Consider the following 23,417-nt stretch of genomic DNA (forward strand, 5'->3'; position numbering starts at 1 on the left):
CTTGAATCTCTTCTCAATTTAATATACTCATTACTTTGGGTTCAGCAATCGCCACTTTCTTGAATTTGCTAATGACTCTCAGTTCTCTGACATTAGCTTTGATTTCTTTCTTGATCAACCAGTTGTATTCCCATTTGCCATCTCCATTGGATTTGCAAATAAAGAACTCTTTCTGTAATACCACTCATGGAATTGACTCTCTTCTTCATTAAGAGATACCACTATTCACTCAGTCACACACGTGAAGAACCTCAGCATCATGTTTGGCACTTAACTTTCCAACTTCTTCTTCATAGTGCCTAGGATGTGGTTATTGTAGGTTTGTGGACTTTCGAACAATTCTATCTTGTTTTCTTCAGTCTCACTGTCTTAGTCTGTTTGGGCTGCCATAACAAAATGCCATAGACTGTGTGGGTTATAAACAACAGAAATTTATTTATCATAGTTCAGGAAGCTGGAATTCCTAAAATCAGAATGCGGGCAGATGTGGTGTCTATAAAAGCCTGCTTTTTGCAGCATCTTCTCCCTATATCCTCACATGGTGGAAGGGGCCTAGGGATCTTTCTGAGGTCTCTTTTATAATGGAACTAATCCCACTTAGGAGTCTGCTGCCCTCATGACTTTTAAAGGCCCCCTCCCTAGTACCATCATCTTGAGTGTTAGGATTTCAAAATATGAATTTGGCGGGGGCCGGGGGGGGGGGGGCGGCGGCACAGATATTCAGAGCATAGCACATACTGTTACTGTATTGAGACATTTCATTTACCTCTTCTTGAAATCATGACCTTTCCTCTTTTTACTGCATTGTAAATGAAGTTACAAGATTTTTCTAAAACCCAAATACTATCATGTTACTCTAATATCATTTATATTATCTACTATCCAGACTATTTGTATGAAACCCCAACATCATTCACAGTCTAGCCTGCCGAATGTTCCAATCTTATCTTCAGTCACTCTTTCAGGCATTGTATGTACTTTTCAAATAATAACTAGCTATAATATAAAAACCAGTTTATTTTCATCTTCATTTGCTCTTGCTCATACTTTGTTTCTGCAACTCAGCTTACCATTTCTCTTCTACCTTCTTAGAAATTCCTATTGTAACTTCCAGATATATCTCAGATGCTTTGTCTTTTATTGCCTGAACAGAGTGAATGTTCCCGTATCTGTGCTTCTATTTACATAACAAATAATATTTGCTATTGTAGATACTCTTTGACATTTGTGGCTTCCATCACAAATTCTAGGCTGCTTTAAAGGGTAAGACTTTTTTTTCTTTTTTCAGTTTTTAATACATTGGGTACTTTTCTACTTTGGAAGAAATATGAGTTAAATATTCAAAGCTTCAAAAAATATGTCCTCACAACTGAGAAGGTAAACTTTGCTTTCTTCTTAGTGAAGAATTTCTTAAAATTTCTGGCAGAGAGAGGTCACTGGAAAATGATTTCTTTGGAACAGACCAATGTCTTGAAGTTTTAACTAGGGATTTGAATATGATAGCAGAACCCACTCTAGTCAAACAAGCCACATTGATACCTGAATCATTGTCAGTAATCAATCCCTTAGTCTCCAGTTGTGGTCTCAGATGTCACCACTGAAATATTCTAGATTATATTCTGAAAGTAGGAAAATAGGTAGAAACTAGGGATTATGATAAAGCCAATCTAGAATTTTTTTTTTTTATGGGCAATAAAATGAAAGTATTTTGCTGAAGTGGACCTGAATGTTCCTTTAGACTAAATCAGATTAGGAGAGCTGCCTACTTGACTACTTGATATAATTATTTGGATGTCTAGTTTATATTTCTAATTTGCCATACCCAAAGGAGAAATAATGCTTCCTTAATATCTTTCCCACAAGTACTAAAGCTGTGTCTTCCACATCTTAATTAGTAGGTTTCCCTGTTTACACATTTACTAAAACCAAATACCTAGGAGACATTCTTGAAGCCTCTAACCTCATCACCCCCCAATTATAGCTATAATCAATATAGTCCACTCATTTGTACTGCCAAAATATCTCTCAAATTCATTCACATATATTTATCTTCTCAGCTAACATATAATCTAAACCATCAAATGCTCCTTCTAGAGTAATGAAGTAACTTTCTACATCCTTGCCTCTCTTCTTGACAGTACTTTCCACCAAAATTGATTTTCCAAATAGCAGCCCATCTTCCAACTATGTAAAGTCAGATTATGTTATTTCCTTAGCATTAAAGTCTCCCGTGGCTTCTCAGCTTCCTTAGAGTTAAATCTAAACTCTTCAGTATGGCTTATAAGGTCTCACATCATCTTGCCTCTGTTATGCTGGTTCACTTAATACTGATTTGCCTTTGCTTCCCTCTCTTCTAAAAACACTGACCTTCCTTCTGTTCTTACATAAGTGCAATTCCACATGCTGTTCCTCTTTCCAGAACTCTCTCCTTATGGCCTGTCCATGACTATCTTCTTCTGGTCATTCTGGTCTCAGATTAAATGTAATTCTATATTAGATCTTTGATTTTGCATACAAGAAGTAGTACCCTCTATCTTCACTCTTACCATACTAATCTGTTTCGTTTTTATTTGGAAACTATCACTACTTAATATCCTTTATATGTATTTATTTGCACTTTCATGTTTTAGCGCCCCCCCCCCGGATGTAAACTTCCTGAGAGGAGGGTCTTTGTCTATCAAGTTCAATACTGTATTCAGTGTACCTTGCACTTCAAATAGTGCCCACACTGCATTTACTATCATTACTCTCCACAAAACTATCTGAGTGGTCTTTTGAAACACCTGTGTTTAAAATTCAATTTATGTTGAATTAAATTTGAAATTCTATAAAAAACAAGTTCTACAGAGCATGGTATATCTTCCTTTGACTAATTCCTGCCGTCACCCTGCTACAGCCACCTGGTTGACTCCAATTTGGTGAAATTACTGGACTTTCTCTATTCTTCTGGCATACCCAGCCTATGCAATTACTTGCTCTCTAAACATAATACACTTGTATTGATCACTCCTTTGCTTTGTTTGGGTGCTAACTTCAATATAACCTCAATAGAGAGTTTGTGATGAATCTGTTTGAAAAATAATAATAATTCCACCATCACCAAAAAGTCCTTCACTCATTATCTCCTCGTCACTTTATTCTTCAGTAGTTCTCAGAACATTAAATATAGTTGCTTGTTTTCTTTCTTTCCACACGAGAATTTAAGGAACATAAGGGCAGGGAATTTGTTTTGTTTACTCTTGTATCTCCAGCACCTAGAATAGTGTTGGATACAAGGTAGTTGCTTGAGAATGTTGATTGAATGAACAAAGATAATGAACTTAATGACTATTTACTGAGTAAAGAACTGAATTAAACAACCCCCACATATATATTTATAAATAGATATATAATTTCTATATATATAAATATTCATTTTCTAAATATGCTACTGCTAATAATAGATGGTGACTGGAAGAATAAATGAGAAACAGTGGAAATAGTAAAGCTTATTTGTGCTTGGGTACATGAAAAGTGTAATATATTTCTTAAGTGCAGTGCATCTTCTTTATAAGTGAAGTTCAGTCAGTCGTGATTCAGATAATTTGACTTGTTTAGAAAACAACTCAAGGTCCAGTGGCACTCTTGGGAAATAATAGCATTGTGAGTGAACAAAATTATAACAAACTGACAAAAATAGCAAAAGTATGTTAGTGGAAAAACATGTTTAGTTTTATTGCCTTGTATATAGTCTGTTTAGGAAATTGTGTATCCAATTATCTTCTGAAACAGATTGTATCAAAGCATTTGATACCCACTGTAGGTTGAAATGATGTCCTGTCCACTGCATGCTAGGTGGATGATTGGCTAGCTGATGTTCCTTGGAGCTAGTCTCTGAGATTGGCAATTTTTATTCCAGAAGTCTGTCTTTGGAGGTAGTCACGTTGCATGGTTTATTGTTTTATAATCATTTGAGACTTAGAGTCAGAATTTTGTTCTGTATAAAGTGGTATTTTCCCACTAATATTAAAAAATGGTATCTATGCCTGCATGGGCATGAATAACACAGAAGCTTTAACACAGTTCTCTTGTAATACATGGATGTGATGTGTTCACACTGTGCTCACAAGTAGAAGGAAAAACTGCTTGGCCGCTCAGCCAAGTACTAGGGAAGAGAGTGATGTACCTGCTCATCTTTCTTCAATGTAACTTGTAAAGATGGCGTTCTGATGTTTGCGAACCCAAGATTTCTCAATCTAACTTCAGTTTAACACTTTCAGTAGAAACCAGCTATAGCACCATCATTGAGTCCACTGAAGGGAAAAATAAAGCATGAAATATGCCAGTGAACAGTATGATCATTTGATTACTAGTTTTTAATTTGAAAAATATATCTAAATTATCAAGAAATTTTCACATGTGGCTATAGAAATAAAACCAATATGTTAATATAAATAAAAATACAGGCTAATGTATTAGAACAATGAATAATAATAATAGTAATAATAATAAGTAGAAGTAAATGATTCTTATATTAAATATTTCAGTAAATAATATCCAGCAAAATAACTTGTAGGTTGATGATGGAATTGTAAAATAATTCTTTAATTAATGCATCATGGCAATATATCAAAGGAAGGAAAAATACAAGTGGTGATTTCAAAGATACATAAAAGTTGATAAAACTCAAAATTTATTCCAAATATTTTTATTTGTATTCTTATTTTTAAAAAATTTAATTCCTTTATAGTTAACCTACAGTGTTATATTAGTTTCAAGTGTACAATATAGTGATTCAGCAATTCCATATATTACTCAGTGCTCATCAAGATAAGTGTGCTCTTAATCCCCTTCACTTTTTTCACCCAGCTCCCTACTCACCTCCCCTCTGGTAACCATCCGCTTGTTCTCTATAGTTAGGAGTGTGTTTTTTGGTTCTTCTCTCTCTCCTTTGTTCATTTGTTTTGTCTCTTGAATTCCACATATGAGTGAAATCATAGGGTATTTGTCTTTCTCTAACGTATTTCACTTGCATTATACTCTTTAGCTCCATCCATGTTGTTGCAAATGGCAAAATTTCATTGTTTTTTTTAAAGATTGTATTTATTTACTTATAATCATTATTTTTGTTATAATATTTATAAATATTTTTGATATTTATAATTATAATTATTTATTACTTACAATAATTGTGTGAGCGTGCTCAAGTAGAGGGAGCAGCAGGCAGAGGGAGAGGGAGAAGCAGGCTCCCCGCTGAGCAAGGAGCCCGATGCGGGGCTCAATCCCAGGACCCTGGGATCATGACCTGAGTCAAAGGCAGACGCTTAACCGATTGAGCCATTCAGGTGCCCCAAAATTCATTCTTTTTTATGGCTGAGGAATATTCCATTGCATATATATATACCACATCTTCTCCATCCATTCATCTATCAGTTGGGCTGCTTCCATAATTTGGCTGTTGTAAATAATGCTGCAATAAAATCTCTGATTGGTTCTTTTTTATGTTTTCTATCACTTTGTTAGGCATCTCACTGAGGTCCGTCCTTTGCTCTTTTCTCAAGTTCAGTGAATATCTTGTGATCATCTCTTGAAATTCTCTATCAGATATATTACTTATCCTCATTTCATTTAGATCTCTTGCTGTGATTTTGTCCTGTCCTTTCATATGGGACATATTCCTCTGTGTCCTCATTTTGTCTAATTCTCTGTGTCAGTTTCTATGCATTAGGAAAATCGTCTTTTTCTCCTGCTTTTGAAAGTGGTGGCCTTCTGAAGTAGAGTGCTTGTAATGCCCTACAGTGTAATGTCCCCTCTTCACCAGAGCCTGGCACTTCAGGGATGCCTCTATGTGTGTTGCATGAGCCCTCCTGCTGTCACTGAGCCACATTTGCCTTCAGTCTAGTCATCTGCAATAGCTCTATCTATTGTGATAGGGTTTGATTTTTGTGTTGTTAGGGGACCAGTCTAGGGCCAGGCATTTGCCAGAGATGGCAGTAGAACCGGACTGGAGGAGAACACAGGAGTGGGGTACACTCAGCAAGGTCCAAGCTGGTGGGAGGGGACCTGTAGCTCCCAGGGACCAGGGTGACTGGACTGGAGGGTGCAGATCTGCTGAAGTTGGGGGGGGGGGCAGGGCACCATGGTGTTAGAAAGGTTTGTCTGGGTCTCCTGTGGAAGGGGCCTGGAGATAAGGACTGGTTGGAGGGGGTGTGTCTACAGGAGAATTCAGGGGCAGGGTGCACTGTTAGCAAGCTGGGTAGCAAGTGGTGGCACTGTGTTGGCTCCCACAGGTGTCCATGTGTTTATGCTGGGAGGGTTGGGGAGAGAAATAGCGCCTGCCAGCTCAATTGTTCCTAGGGAAATTTTGCAAAGATCTCTGCCCCTCCAGCACAGGCTCTGAAATTAGTAAACAAATCTCCCTCCCATATACCCTAGGTGTTTTTCAAACTGTTGCTTCTATGCTATATCTCCTCAGGGCTGTATGTTGTGCTGTCTCTTTAAGGGTGAGGACTCAGTTTTCCCTTGCTCTCCCAGCTCTCCCAGGAGCCCGCTGATGTTTAAAGTTCTAAGTTTTAAGCCCTGTTGATTATAAGAACTCAAAGAATTTGGCCCCTCTGTTTTTCAAAGCCAAATGTTACAGGGATTTGAATTCCCCATGTGGGTTTCCTGGTGTGAGCCTCTGTTTCTCTCCCCTCTCTGCTCCTGTGGTGGTGTCCCTTTGTTGGACAGTCCCAAGGGTCTGTTTAGCTCCTGACCCATCTCCACCCTTCCTGTCCTCTTCAATGTGGCCTCTTGTCTACATTTAGCTGTGGAGAGTTTGTTCTGCCAATCTTTGTGTTATTTTCTGGGTTATTTATACTGATGTGGTTATTATCTAGTTAAATCTCTGGGACAAGGTGAACTTAGGGTCCTCATACTTTGCCATATTCCCCAGAAGTACATCCCAAATATTTTTAACAGCAAAGAAAAAGTAGAAAGACACATCCTTAATTTAACAAAATATGTTCTAATCAAACTTGAAACCAACATAAATGTCCCGCTAATATCACTTCGAAATGTGAGTGATTAGAGATGATCCCTGTAAAATTAGAACTATGAAAAAATTTTCACAATATCAATTAACTAATTAATGGTCACTGTATTAAAATGAAATAGGAGGGGGAAACACTGGAAACCGAGGCCAGTCAGGAGAAAATGTTTAATGTTGTCCAGAATTCCATTAACAATCTAAGTCTAAAATATGTGGCAGATTCGAGATCCTTATTGATTTTTTTTAGATTATACCAACTCCCTAGGCCACTTTCAGGACATTGGACGTGGGTCATTCCTGTTCCTCAATTCCATAGATCTTTTTTCTGGTATCAAAAAAATCTTTCCTACTTTTTCATTGTTCTCAGAGGAGTCCCCCTTCTTACCCTGTAGTATGTGGGACCATTAGTGGACAAAAGCTTTATCAGAAGATGAGAAATTTGTTTAAATAAAGATGAGTTCTACTTTAGGTCCTGCCCCCTCTTCTCTGTTTTGCAGATGAGCACAGAGCCTGCTTTTAGCATAAATTGAGGAAGCAGGGGGAGAATAGAGAAAACATAAATTAATATCTTAAATTATCATATTTCATAAGTGTAAGTAAAATATTCTACTTATGATTGCAAACATTAATATTTTGCACCTTAAAGCTTAAAATTGACATGGAATAAATGTGACTATGAATACCTTGTTGTTTTTTTAGCTATGTGCTTATAAGTTGCTTTCACAGATTGTTTTGCTAAGCCTGGGACCGCCAGAAATGTTAGAATTTAGCAACAGGATAAAATAAAAAGAGAAAATAACTGTTTTAATTGTTTGTTGGGTTGATTTGTTTTAAAATCTTCCATTAAACTCAAAAGTCAAATGGCCAAACTGTGTTTCAGAAATGGTCAACTTAACATACCTCACCGTGTTCTGAACTCACCACAAACGGATTTATTTTGGTGTAGGCACTAGCCCTAAGCAATCTTTACTGCAAAATTTGGGGAGAATAATCCTATCCCATTAGATGAGAAATTTTAATTTGAATTAAGTCAATTTGAATTATTCATAGAGAAGAAGCAACAACTTTTTTTCTAAAACAATCTTTACTTACAAAATTTGTTTTCCTGGGAGTTCAAAATGTGGTATTCATGCATTTCAGTCTTGTCTCCCCTCTGGTATACTGACACATCGATCCCATTGTCCCTGAGGTGTTTGTGTTGGGTATGCCTGTGAACCCAGGTTATGAGCAGTGCCAGCCTCTTACCTCAGTGTACCAGCTGTTATTATTTTCTGCACTCTTATAAGCCCTTAAATACTAGATTTGTTACTTTACTCTCTCCTCTCTTAATACAGAAACTAAATAAGGGCACAGATTTTCATCTGGTCCTTTGATATGCCCCAAGTTTCTAGAAGAGTGCCTGGCATAGTTTAGACACTCATAAAATATTTGTTGAAAAATGAATCAGTGGATGAAAATGTTGGGAAGCACTTACCTAGCTTATATAGAACTTGCTCTTATTTCCAGTACAACTTTAAACTTTCAGTAGAAAAAATCTAGCATCCTCACTTATACCCCATGATTTCATCAGTCGTTCTTTGGCCTTATGCTTTCACTTATGTTTCTAAAAAGACACATTAATGGTTGCCCTTTTTATAAGTACGTATGTGTAAGGACTAAGGTTTCTCATAAATGGTTTTTAGGGTTACAAAAGAAGAAATACTATGGGGAGTTTGTGATAGAGACTCTAGGAATGGACTGTATGGGTTCAGATATTGAATACGTTAATTACTAGCTATGCAAACCCTAGAAATTACTTAAAACCTATGCTCTTTAGCTTCCTTATCTATAAAATAAAATAAAATAAAAATCTACCTTATTGCTGAGGAGTATTAACTGTATGAGTATTAGGTATTAAGGACTCTTAAGAAAGAGTAAGAGCATTTCTAAAATTCACATTTGTATCAAATTGGGTATTTTTAAGTAAATATATATTTCATAGAGTGTTACCTAGTTTTCACTGTAAAAATTTTAGGTGAAACTTTCTTAACAATTTTTAATCTTTGTTTTGCTGAAGTTTACTTTTTTCTTAAATGGCACTTGATATGTAATTATTCTTGATATGAATTTGTACAGAGAAATAATTATACACACATATGGCACACACACACACAACACAGAGAATAGGGAAAAAAACTCTAGGGAACAGTTGTTAAAGTGTTTAATCCTAGGATACATGATTATAGATATATTTTTTCTCTAATTGCCTTATTTGTATTTTCTGCCATAACAATGAGTAAAGAATCTTTTGAATGCAAAAAGCAAAAGCCTGATCATAAAACACTTAAAATACATTGTACTTCTAACACTGAAGGATCTGGATTGAATGTTAACATGACCATTAAAAATATTTAGTCTTTTATTTTCCTTCTTTTGAATTGGTCATTTATTTTATTTTAAACCTGAATGACCACTTGGCTGGATTTCAAAAGCAATAGGTATTTTGGAAATCTTTCATTTTTTATTTTTTTTAAGATTTTTTAAGATTTTACTTATTTGAGAGAGGGAGAGGGTCAGAGGGAGAAGCAGACTCCCTGCTGAGCAGGGAGCCCAATGCAGGACTCGATCCTGGGACTCCAGGATCATGACCTAGGCTGAAGGCCGACGCTTAACAAACTGAGCCACCCAGGTGCCCCTGGAAATCTTTTAAATTGGGGGTGTGTGTGTGTGTGCAAATGAATACAATTTCTGTTACTCTTAAATAAACTGCTGAAAATAGGCCAAATTATTTCTAGTTAGCAGTTAAGAAATGGCATAAGGCAACATCCAGGTAACCTATTTCCACGGGGTCAGAGCCATTCTTTGCAGCACTGCATCCTGGACACATGCATGCCTATTGAAGCCTGAGTTAGCACATCAGTCTACAGTGTCATTTGCCTCGAGATAGCTCTTTGTTGTTCAGGACACCAGTTTTGGTCAGCCAGAGTTATGTACAAAGTGATTTTCTTTTGGCAAGTCATAGCTTTATCCCTCTCCCATTGCTGTGATGCATGTGTAATTTTTATTGTGGTTTAGTTGATTGCCTTGAAATTGCTTTCCATCTCATGTAAATTTGCAAATGTCTGTGTGTGATTGGTGTTCACAGTTGAAAGAACATAAATTGTTCCTATTTTACACAGGTGATATGTGAGCATATTTCCCTAAAGTTCCCTGAAAGAAGGACTGTATGTTGAAAATCAAATAATAGTAATTTATCTGTTTAAAGAAGCAGCTGTTACTGTGGTCTAAAATACCCATCCCATTTTGTGTGCTCTTGCCACAACAAAACCAATATCCATTTGGTTGGAGGATATTTCACATATATGTTTGATATTTTTATCACATTTTCCAGTTTTCTTGGGAGGCAAATGTTACTTTATCAAACCTAAACATACATATTTAACAGAATCTTACATATTCACTCCAATTCATAAAAAAGTAAGTCTGAAAACTGTTAAAAAATCATAGTTATAGATCATTTTTTTAAAAGATTTTATTAATTTATTTGACAGAGATAGACACAGCCAACGAGAGAGGGAACACAAGCAGGGGGAGTGGGAGAGGAAGAAGCAGGCTCATAGCGGAGGAGCCTGATGTGGGGCTCGATCCCATAATGCTGGGATCACGCCCTGAGCCGAAGGCAGACGCTTAACCGCTGTGCCACCCAGGCGCCCCAATAGCTATAGATAATTTTAAATATATATTTTTAGTTTAGAGAAAAATGCAGAGAATACTGCTTTGTCTCAGAACGAATACTAGATTTTGGAATTTCTAGCTTACCTAAGTTACCTATAGCATATTGCATTGATGAAGAATTTTACTAAGGCAAAGATTGAATCAGTTGAATCTTTCCAGACCATTTCTGTCACTGCAAATTTTTCAGATCAGCATATGAACTGTCACTTCCCATTCTCTGGCTTCTTATTCATACCCTACAGGGAAGGTTTTGGGAACTTTTTTAGGAGTAGTACCCTGCACCTATATGTTGTCATGCATGTCTTGCCTTAACTAATATAGTTTATTTCCCAGTGTTCACTTGTTTGGTTGATGATAACGTGCAAATTGTGGAATGTTTTCATATATGAAATCCAAAGTACCCACTGCTGTCCTATTCACCAGTATCTTCTTTTGGCTCAAAGAACCATGGCCTCTATTGGTAGGTACTAGTTCCTTGTGTTCAAGCACAGCAGAACCTGCTATTTCTGGCCTGAATTTAGGGAGCACAGTTTTGTTTCTTTCTAAATTGGCCTGCAACTTACTTTGAACTAGTTCTTTTTCTCTTGTGTTTGCTTTGTTTCGTTTTCTTTTATGGTAAATATTCACTTTCCTCCATAGAGGTATGGAAAACGATAACATATGCTTTCCATCATTATATTTGTTCAGGCAGATGATCCTACTCAGCACCCAGGGAGTGATTTTGACTTCAGAGCACTTTACAAACATTAAGTAATGATAACTAACCAACTGTGATCCAGGAAGGAGCATAACCAGGGATAAGTAGGTATTCCATCATTTCTAGTATATGCACCTGTCATTTTTAAGCTTCTTTAACATAAAAGGTTCAATAGCTAAGACATAATTAATGAATTTTATTTGTGCTGATTTTGCTTTATTTTATTCTCTTCTGTGCTTTAATGAGGCAATATTTTTTGCTAACGTTAAACTGCTGCTGGAAGGAAGCAGTCAGTAGCATTGATCCTGAGAACCTTATTAATATGTTCCATAGAGTGACACATGTGCTGTGACTGCTCTATAGTAGAGGAGCAAATGACACAGAAGTATGAATTCTCAGCCTGGAAAAATCATGATTTTTATTTTTTATTTTTTATTTCAAAATAGTGAACAGTGGGCTAGTGTGATTTACAAAGGTCAAGTCAATTAAGCAGGAATATTTTTTCATTGTGGCAGTTATTTATACTGGTATATTACAACTCCAATTCCAAACATATAGTAAATTATTGCAGTCACTATTATTATAAATATATTAAATTATATATATTTTTTCTTAGAAAAGAGGACTGGGGTATTAAGTTACTCATTCTTTTTACATTGCCTTTTTTGCGTTTTTCTGAAGCACGCTGTCTATATTGCTAACAACATGTTAGGGGGCATGTGTTAAAAGTAAAATTTTGACGGTTTAACTACAAAATTAAGATAGATGCAGACGTAGAAACTGTATTTTTTTATGGTTGTTATTATAAATTGCTATGAACTCAATGGCTTAAAACAACAGAAATATCTTATTGCTCTGTGGCTCAGAGGTATGAAATGTGCCTCAGTGGGCTAATCAAGATGTTGGCAAGGTTGCATTCCTTCTAAAGGATCTAAGGGATAATCATCTTCTTGTCCTTTCTAGTGTCTAGAGGTTGCCCAAGTATCTTGGTTCATGGCCCTCTTTATCTTTAAAGCCAGCCAGCAACAGTAGATTGATTCTCACCTCAACCTCCCTTTCTGCCTCCTTCTTCCACTTTTAGAGACCCTTGTGGTTACATTGAGATTCTGAGATAATCCTGGATAGTATCCCTTCTTAAGGTCATCTGATTAGAACCTTAATTTCTTCCAAACCTTAATTTCTCTTTGTTGTATATATCCATGTATATTCACAGGTTCCAGGGATTAGGATGTAAATAACTTTGTAAGCCATTATTCTGACTTTCACAGAGATGCGTTGTGAAGTGTTTTCCCTGAACAAATTAATGATGCTGGGACAAGTAAGCATATTTTTTGGATGATCCCCTTCCATTTTGTTTATAACAGAACCTGTTTTTAAGGAAATAGAAGAGAGAGAAATAAAACCACTTTTTTAGCTTTTTAAAGCTAGTATTGTAAATGTTGTATCCAAAAAGTTTATCAATTATGATTATTTTTCAGTTCCCTTAAATTTTATAGTTTATATGTTGATAGTCTTATTATTAGCATTGTCCTCAGTCCATATCATGGTCTTCCAGTGGAACTGAAAAAAGAATGAAATTCCTAGAGCTAAGTTTGTGGGAATTGAGGAAACTGTAAAATACTTGATATGTCTTCTGTACTATTCCTAATAAGATTATTAGAGCTATATATATTTTATTTACTTTTACTAGAATTCATTTGCAGAATTAAGAAAACAATTATTTTAAAAGAATATGAAAGTAAACTTGGATATGATTTTAAATGAAGGTATTTAATATAAAAAGATAAGCATAAATTAAGTAGAAAATACTCTAATGTTTTAAAAATGAATTTGTGCAGTGTAAATATTCAAATTATGATATTAAAATTAATTCTGAAAATAAATGTGAAAAGCCATTGTTATAAGACAGTTAAATGTGAAGTTATAAAGCAAGTACTTTTAATTAATTTCAAATGACTTTAACTTCCAGTAAATGTCAGAGACAAAAATGAATTTGTGAAAAATAAAATTTACAGTGTTCTTATATGAATAAACTTATTCACAATAAAATTTCAAAGTAAATGGTAGCCATCATTATCAAATTGTTTCTCAAGTTTGGAAAAGGTCTTCCTCAGTAGACATGTCTCTTGACTAGTTAAGTAGACTTTTTTTTTTTCATTGAAACTGGATTATTTTTTATTCTTACTCAGCCTTCAGAGTATGGAGAATAGCATTTATTTAATCCATTTAACTGACAACTGTGTATACAATACATAGCAAGCACAAAGCAGCAACCGAAGAAGCCCTTACACCCCAGTAGAACTGAAAGCTGCATGAAAAATTTGGAATTATTCATACTCTGGCAAGAAACGTCTGTCACTCTGGCTGTACTATTATTTTCTTGCCTATTCATGTTGACGTGAGTTTTTCTTAGTAGTAGCAGTTGAGATTAGAATATATTGGAAAAGAATCTGCACGCTGTTCTTATATTTGACATTAAACTGTGAGTAAAAATCCAGAAATTTTTACATTATCTCCATTCTTTGATCCTGCCCCCCCCCCACATCCATTCCTGGTTGGTTCATCCCTTGTGTAAAGGTATTAAATTTTACTTAAACTATAAAACCAAAATACTATCTCAAACATCCACATGAATTCCATTTGTAAATTGAGTATTAAGTAGAATGGTGTATGTGCCTAGGATAAATGTTATGCAATTCTAATGTATAAAGAATATATTTAAGCAGTACTTTAAAAGAATTTAAAAGTTTAGTATGGCCAGACTTCTGCTGTCTAAACTTTGTTTTATATATATATTTTTTATTTTTTATATATGTATTTTATTTTATTGTAAACTTTAGTATACAGTCCCAAATTACGTTTCTGTTTATGGCCTATTTGAATCTGCCAAGCCCTCAAGGTGATAGTGATGAATGCTGTCACTACAGATGCAAAGGCAGTTTCTCAGGTATGGGAATATTAAAAAGGAGGGCTACTTGCCTCGACATATTTTCAATATAAATAAAACCCATGTGTTTGGGGACAAATATTTATGGTGGAACCAGTATCATTAATAAGGACAAGAGTATGTCAAAATTTAGAGTTTCATGGGGCCAACTAACACTCCCATTTGGCAAAGATGTCTTCAGGAAATGTAATGTGATGCTACGCTTTTACAGCTGTCAACGTAAGAGGAGGCCTGGTCTTAAGAACGACCCTTTAGAAGATGTAAATTATTTCCATGAAAAGTCATGTTTATAAGTAGATAACTACCTGTGTTGTATCACTCACTGTGCAGAAATCAGTCCCAAAATGACACATAAAGTCACCTTAGTTACAACTCTAGAGCTGCCAGCAACCCAAACAGTGTAAAACCCAGTCTACTAAGACATACCACATCTCCCACCTAGGACCATAACACGTCTTGCTCTAGATTTCCACATGCTTAAAGTGTAATTTATTTTTTTCCAGAAATTCCGCATTAAGGGGAAGTTATAAATCTTCGTATGAACTGTGTTGTTTCTGATATTTTAGTCTCAAAAATTGCCGGGAACACAATATGTTATTCTAAAGCATATCAAAATATTTTCCCATGATTTATGTTGAGATACAGTTCTCTCAAAAGAAGGAAGTTGATCTTAAGTTACCTAATACATCTCTAATAACTAATTAACATATAAGATGTGGCAGAAGATGTATTTAATTATCTACCTATAATAACAGAAAGCAAGCTAATATTACACCTATGTTTCTGTTACAGGAATTTTAACTAGGCCAGGGAACTAACACAGGAAAGGAAGTAATTCGTGAGGTACTTTCCAATAAACTAACTTAATCCTGACAAAAGCCTCAGATATAGAGATTAAATACCCCATTTTATAATATTGAAGTTCAGAGTGGATATTGAGGACATGTAAAACTTGTACGTCTACTTCTAAAGTATTTTGTATATAACTTTTTGATAATATTTTACATGAAAACCCAGCAGATGCCATGAATAATAATAAATGAGTTATATTGACTAGCCTTCAGTAAAATTGCCTTGTTTGGGGTGACTATTTTTTCTTGATTAACTGTACCCAATACAGTGTCATTCTCCCAAGAAAATGCAAAAACAAACAAAATAGAGCCTGGCAATATGACAGAGCCTAACACTCATGTGATAGCATCCACGGCTTCTCTGAAGTTGAAGTTGGATAGGGTGTTTGCTAGGAACAGCCAAGAAAGAATTGGGGTACTTTATTTTTAGTGCTGACTCTTTAAATAATTAGGATATTTTGTCACCAGAACAAGTCAATTAAACTCCACTGACCATATGTTCAAATTTTTGGAACAAGTGTGATAGAATAGATGTTTTTTTATTGTCTCTCAGCTTAGTGTACTAGAATTTGATACTGCTATGAAACTAGGATTTCAGAGTGGGTGTCATGGCCGCCTTAGAAACTCCTGAATATGCGAGGCTGATCACACTGAGTGTGAAATCTACGTGCAGTTGAATAGTCTGTGGTGTGGAGTATGATATCACAGAATTGCTATACTCTGCTGTCGCCTTTTTTTTTTTTTTTTTTTTAAGAGAGAGTGTGTGTGGGAGTTGAAGGGGAGAGGGGCAAAGGAAGAGAGAGGGGGAGAGAGAGAATCTTAGGCAGGCTTCACACTCAGTGAGGAGCTGACCCGGGGCTCAATCTCAGGATCCTGAGATCATGACCTGAGCTGACATCAAGGGTCTGATGCTTGACTAACTGAGCCACCCAGGTGCCCCGTCTCATTTTCAACACAACTGCTTACTCCCCTGACATAATTTTTAGTGCCATGTCTAATAGCTGAATCCTTAAGAAACATGTCATTCTAAGGAAAAGAACAGAAAGTTAAGTCTAAGCGTAAGTTTTTCATTATGACAGTTTTTCAGGAAGCCAAGACCAATTACTATAGTCGCGTCATTATTGGTAACTCCAAATAGATGAGAATATTAGTGGGCATTAAATATGTAATAGTTCCTACATGATGAGATTTTGATATACTGCAGCTCTTAGGCACATGTTTTTTTCAGACTATTTCAAGTTACCAAAGTAATAGAAGATCTATAGTCAGGTGGCATATAAATCAGGATTATGATTATGTTAAATATAAATGTTTTAGCTGAATAAAGGAGGCTTCTGTGATTTCAATTCTTTTAAATGACAATAACATTGATATGTGGTAATTTAAGAATAATTGAATATAAAATGAATATATAAAAATGATTTATAAATTTCCCACAGTCGGAAAATCTAGAGATTATTAATATTTTGGCAGATATATGTATCTCTTTTTATTCATTTACAAAATGAACTGTTACATTAATATATAACATTTAATTATAAATAGTTGTGATGATTCATATATATATGTGTATAGTTTGTCATTTTTCAACATAATGTATATAAGAATTTTTCAGTCACTTAAAATTTATTTTTATTATCAGTATAAAATATTTCATTATAGATATGCATCTATTTGAAATAACTATTCCCCAATTCTGGACATTTAACTTTTCCCTGTTTTATTTTCTACTTTAATAATGTTGTGACTTAGTCAGTGTACCCCTGTCTTTGTACAAACTTTTCATCTTGTAGTGATAATAGATTTCCCAGGACTGGAAGGGTTTTATTGATGAGTTAAAGTACATACTTGCTTGAGGTTTTTAATTTGTAAAGCCAAATTGCATTCTAGAAATTTTCTACGAATACTCATTTCCAGGGACTGAACAACCAAATTCTTACCAGCGTTAAGTATTATTTTCCATAATTGTTTTCTAATTTGGTTTAAATACATGTTATTATTTTATGTTGACTCAATTTCTATTTATAATGTGAATGGCTATTTTTATGATGTATTAGTCTTTTGCTGATTTTTAAAAATGAAATCAAGGATTTGTATTTTTTTCCTTAGGTTTGTTGTTACTTACTTGTTTGAATCATGTTTTATATGGCCTTATTTTATCAATTTATTGAAAGTCATTTATACTTGCTATACTGAAAGTATTTCCAATTAAATCTGAAGGGCAATCCAGTGCACCAAATGATGAGTCAAATTATCTAAGTATATTCCAACATATTTGGGATATGAATCATCTGAAGTATAATCTTTGCTTGGACTCCAATAAAGGACACATTGTTTTCACCTGAAAGATATTTGTAGCAGGAGGAAGTACAGCCATTGCTTGAGAAAATTTTATTTTAGTGTTTGGTTATAGTAGAAAATGCCAATTACACTTTTCAAATCTTTTCTTTTTTTCTTTTTAGTGTTTTCATCCATATGGTACCTATGTCTTAAGAGTATCAAAAGAAAAAGAGAATACCAAATACCAAAGATATAAAATAATTAGAAAATATAAATGCCAGCCGGATAGAAAATATAATAAAAAGAAGCACATTTGTAATAGTTTTCAAAATATTGTGAAATAAAAGGAAAAATTCTAAGCATGAAATGTAACATACTGGATTAAACAAAATTTTAAAGTTCATAATGTAAAAGTATATGAATGGAGAAAAATACCATATTTTCAAATAATTACTTTTTTATTACAAGGGGTATACCCTCAAACATTTTTATAAACATTTGAAATTCTAGATAAATCCTAAGAAAATATGTTGAAAATTAAAAATCTAAATCAGATTTGGGATTATAAATGGGTATAAATAGTCAAGAAAATTTTAGAGAAAAAAGGGTAATATACCATGCAGTACTTTAATGAGACTTTTTGAAACATACCAAATACACAAGAAACAAAACACAAAAATATATTAACAAATTTGAGAGCTCAGAATAAGTAAGCATGGTATTATGGTAAGGAAATAAGACATATGCATTCCATTCATACTCATAAAACAAACTAATTATATGGAAAATAGTGTTATTTATTTCCCAACATTGAAAAATCAAATTTCAGCAAACTTAAATCTAAAATATAAATGCACAAGAGTGAAGAATGGAATAAAATATTGATGGTCAGTTATATGATCTGTGACAAAGTTACTTAGGGAATATGAAAAGCAGACTAGACATCTGAAAAGACAGATATAATTCACAATATATATCCACCACAAAAAAGGACAATATGCAAAGTTGAGACTAATAGGTACCTAGGAGATGGCATTTAAAATATAAATGAGTGTATATTTTCATAATGCACAGGAAAAAGTATCATAAACATGTCATGAAAATATAAAATCCTAAAAGGAAAAAATGTGCTAAATTCAATCACACTAAAATATAAAACATCTATATGGAAACAAATTAAAAGCCAAACTCCAATTGGAAAAAAATATTTGCATGATTATCACACACAGAATTTTAATAATTACTGAGGGAAAATATATATGTGAAAAATTTATACAGGATAAAAAAATTCTAAAAACCTTACAATTATCCTGTAAAATTATAAAGAAGTGAAGCTCCACTTATAACTGCTTGTGCTAAAATGAAGAAAGGTATTTCTTTTTTTTTTTTTTATCCTTCTCTAAAATGAATTAGAAAAAAATCGGAAAAAACTGACAAATTGAAATCTAGTACTGGGAAGAATGTGTAGAAAACACAAACATTCTTATACATTGTTGGTTGGTGTATAAATTGTTAAAACGTTTCTAGAAGGCATTTCTACAATGAGTAGCAACATGTAAGATAGGTACTTTTTAAAATCCACTAATTACCCTTCAAGGTAGTGACTCAAAAATAATTGTATAATTAATAAGTAATACGACATTGCTCTATGCAGAGTTCTATATAAAATGTGCAATTATGATACAACTTAGTGTCAATTTAGAGAGAGTGATTAAAGTCATCTCTGAATGTAATTCAGACTTAAAACGATGATATATATATACCCACTTACTTAGTTGGAAAGCTATCATAAACTTAAGAAAAAGCCAGATACAAAATATGGTAGAATTCTATAGAGCTAAACATACACACAAATATGTGTGCAAATAACCACTAAATGTAGCTAAATAAATAAATAAATAAAATAATCAACTTTTATGATAACCATTTAATTGGTAAAGTAAAACAATAACAATTTTCTTTCTAACACATTAGAAAGACATTTACATAATATCCATGTTATTCTAGAAAGTGAGGACATGAGCAATTGTTCACATTCCTAATAGAAATATAATTGCCAAATTATTTGTAGTGGTTAGTTTGGTCATAAAGATCAAAATTGAAATGTGGTTGTTTTTACCATGGTTGATATGGTAAACTTATTTCTTGATATTTTTTTCTAATGAAGTCTTGATGCACAAATTTGTTGTCAGTAAAAATTTCTTAATACAGCCTTGTTCTTAGAAAATAATGGAAGCACCTAAATTATTAAGTTAGAAATTATAAGCTCCCTAAGTTATAATTAACTCTATAGCTATATAGCTATAATTAGCACTCAGTGTATGAGTGGTTTAAAAACTTAAGTCCCAAGATTTTATGTGAACAGAAACTGAAAGTTAACATAAAAAATTAAGACTTTTGATTTAAGTGATAAATATATAGGATGTTATTATTTCAACATATTGGAACAATATTTTTAAAAAGGCTTTTATTGTGAATCACATGTACTCTTTGTTGTTGTTGTTGTTTTTGCCATTTCTATGTCAATCTCATTTTCTCCTGGAGAATCAACATAAATTCCCTATTCCATCTAATGCCATTTTTTAAGGAAAGCAGACCCAGTGAACAGAGTCCCTTCCCCAGTCCTACATTGCTCTACAAGAACTTTGGTTTTAGAGATGAAACACAGAATAACAAGGACAACTGGCATAAACCTCTTTCATAACGAGCACAAGTAACTAAGCATACATGTGTTGAGGTTATGCGGTTTGTGTTTATTGATTGACTCAGTTCAATTTGTTGATTTTATTAAATAAGGGTAATAAGGGTGTTTTATCACACAGAACTTTTGCCTCCATAGTATCCTTCATTATTTTTTAATTATATGAATTATATTTATTTTTAAAAGAAATGACACAATATTTTATTTTATTTTTGTTTCAAATTTTTATTTAAATTCCAGTTAGTTAGCATACAGTGTGCTAGTAGTTTCAGGAGTAGAATTTAGTGATTCATCAATTTCATGTAACATCCAGTGCTCATCACAGCAACAAGTGCTCTCTTTCATACCCATCACCCATCTAGCCCATCCCCATCCCTCACCCACCTCCCCTCCAGCAACCCCCAGTTTGTTCTCTATAGTGAAGAGTCCGTTTTATGATTTGCCTCTCTGTTTCCCCCATGTACATTTGTTACGTTTCTTAAATTCCGCATGAGTAAAATCATATGGTATTTGTCTTTCTCTGACTGACTTATTTTGCTTAGAATAATACACTCTAGCTCCATCCATGTCATTGCAAATGGCAAGATTTCATTCTGTTTTATGGCTGAGTAATATTTCATTGTGTGTGTATGTATATACGTATGTATGTATGTATGTATACACACACACACACACACACACACACACACACACACACACCATATCTCCATATCTTCTTTATCCATTCATCAATGGACACTTGAGCTCTTTCCACAATTTGGCTATTGTTGATAATGCTACTGTAAACATCAGGGTGCATGTACCCCTTTGAATCAGTATTATTTTATCCTTTGGGTAAATACCTAGTAGTGCAATTGCTGGATCATAGGGTAGTTCTGATTTTAATGTTTTGAGGAACCTCAGCGTTTTCCAGAATGGCTGTATGAATTTACATTCCCACCTACAGTGTAAGAGGGTTCTTTCTCTGCATCCTCACAAACATTTATTGTTTCCTGTGTTGTTAATTTTAGCCATTCTGAAAAGTGTGAGGTGGTATCTCATTGTAGTTTTGATTTGCACTTCCCTGATGATGAGTGATGTTGAGCATTTTTTCATGTGTCTATTAGCCATCTGTATGTCTTCTTTGGAAAAAATGTCTATTTATGTCTTCTGCCCATTTCTTGACTAGATTATTTGTTTTTTGGGTGTTCAGTTTGCTAAGTTCTTTATAGATTTTGGATACTAACCCTTTATCAGATATGTCATTTTTAAATATCTTCTCCCATACTAAAGTTTGCCTTTTGGTTTTGTTGATTGTTCCCTTTGCTGTGCAGAAGCTTTTTTATCTTGATGAGGTCCTGATAGTTCACTTTTTCTTCTGTTTCCCTTGCCTCTGGAGATGTGTCTAGTAAGAAGTTGCTAAATAGCTGATCTCAAAGAGGTTGCTGCCCATGTTCTCCTCTAGGATTTTGATCGTTTCCTGCCTCACATTTAGGTCTTTAATCCATTTTGAATTTATTTTTGTGTATGGTGTAAGAAAGTGGTCCATTCCATTCTTTTGCATCTTGCTATCCAGTTTTCCCAACACCAGTTGCTGAAGACTGTCTTTTTTCCATTAGATATTCTTTCCTGCTTTGTCAAAGATTAGTTGACCATATAGTTGTGGGTCCATTTCTGGATTCTTTATTCTGTTCCATTGATCTATATGTCTGTTTTTGTGTCAGTACCATACTGTCTTGGCGACTACAGCTTTGTAATATATGAAGTCTGGAATTTTGTGATATTTCCGGCTTTGCTTTTCTTTTTCAAGGTTGTTTTGGCTCTTCAGGGTCTTTTGTGATTCCATATGAATTTTAAGATTGTTTGCTCTAGCTCTGTGAAAAATGCTGGTAGTATTATGATAGGGATTGCATTAAATGTGTAGATTGCTGTGAGTAGTATAGACATTTTAACAATATATTTTTTTTTCCCAATCCCTGAGCATGGAATGTTTTTCCATTTCTTCGTGTCCTTTTCAATTTCTTTCGTAAGTGTTCTATAGTTTTCAGAGTACAAATCTTTATTCATAGGTATCTTGTGGGTTTTGGTGTGATTGAAAATGATATTGATTCCTTGATTTTTCTTTAGGGCTTCATTATTGGTGTATAGAAATGACACAGATTTCTGTATGTTGATTTTATATACTGCAACCTTGCTGAATTTGCATTATCAGTTCTAGCAAGTTTTTTTTGGTGGAGTCTTTTGGGATTTCTACACAAAGTATCATGTCATCTATGAACAGTGAAAGTTTGACTTCTTCCTTGCCGATTTGGATGCCTTTTATTTCTTTTTGTTTTCTAATTGTTTTTGTTGTCTGATTGCTGAGGCCAGGACTTCCAGTACTATGTTAAATAACAGTGGTGAGAGTGGACATCCCTGTCTTGTTCCTGACTGTAGAGGAAAGCTCTCAGTTTTCCCCATTGAGGATGATATTAGCTGTGGGTCTTTCATATGTGGCCTTTTTGATGTTGAGATATATTCTCCCTATCCCTGCTTTGTTGAGGGTTTTTTATGATGAATCGGTGCTGTATTTTGTCAAATGCTTTTTTAGCATCTATTGAGAGGATCATGTGATTCTTACCCTTTTATTTTTCCTTATTCTTTCTTTTATTAATGTGGTGTATCATGTTGATTGATTTGCAAATATTGAGCCATACTAGCAGCCCAGGAGTAAATCCTACTTGGTCATGGTGAATGATTCTTTTAATGTATTGTTGGATTCAGTTTGCTAGTATTTTGCTGAGAATTTTCACATCCATGTTCATCAGGGATATTGGCCTGTAATTCTCTTTTTCAATGGGTTCTTTGTCTGGTTTTGGAGTCATGGCCTTATAGAATGAGTTTCTTCTCCTCCTCCTCCTCCTCCCCCCCCCTCCCCCTCCCCCTCCTCCTCCTCCTCCTCCCCCTTCTTCCTCTTCTTCTTCTTCTTCTTCTTCTTCTTCTTCTTCTTCTTCTTCTTCTTCTTCTTCAATAACAGTTTGAGAGGAAGAGGTACTAACTCTTCTTTAAATGTTTGGTGGAACTTCCCTGTGAGGCCATTTGGCCCTGGGCTTTTGTTTGTTGAGAGAGTTTTGATTACTGCTTCAATTTCGTTGCTGGTTATTGGTCTCTTCAAGTTTTCTATTTCTTCCTCTCTCAATTTTGGTAGTTTATGTTTCTCGAATTTATCCACTTCTTCCAGATCGCTCAATTTGTTGGCA

The 23,417-nt window shown here is 34.4% G+C and overlaps 1 protein-coding gene across 1 annotated transcript in view; it reads left to right on the top strand.

Annotated features, from left to right (window-relative positions):
• The window catches only part of EYS (EGF-like photoreceptor maintenance factor), a 1,472,906-nt gene that overhangs the window by 212,012 nt on the left and 1,237,477 nt on the right, over nt 1-23,417 (top strand). The window contains 1 exon segment of the mRNA XM_087856898.1: nt 14,539-14,553. Coding sequence (XP_087713024.1) covers nt 14,539-14,553 — 15 coding nt within the window.

This window comes from Ursus americanus, chromosome 29 (genome assembly GCF_024610735.1).
Source record: "Ursus americanus isolate L20-20 chromosome 29, mUrsAme1.1.p, whole genome shotgun sequence".
NCBI classification, from domain to species: Eukaryota; Metazoa; Chordata; class Mammalia; order Carnivora; family Ursidae; genus Ursus; species Ursus americanus.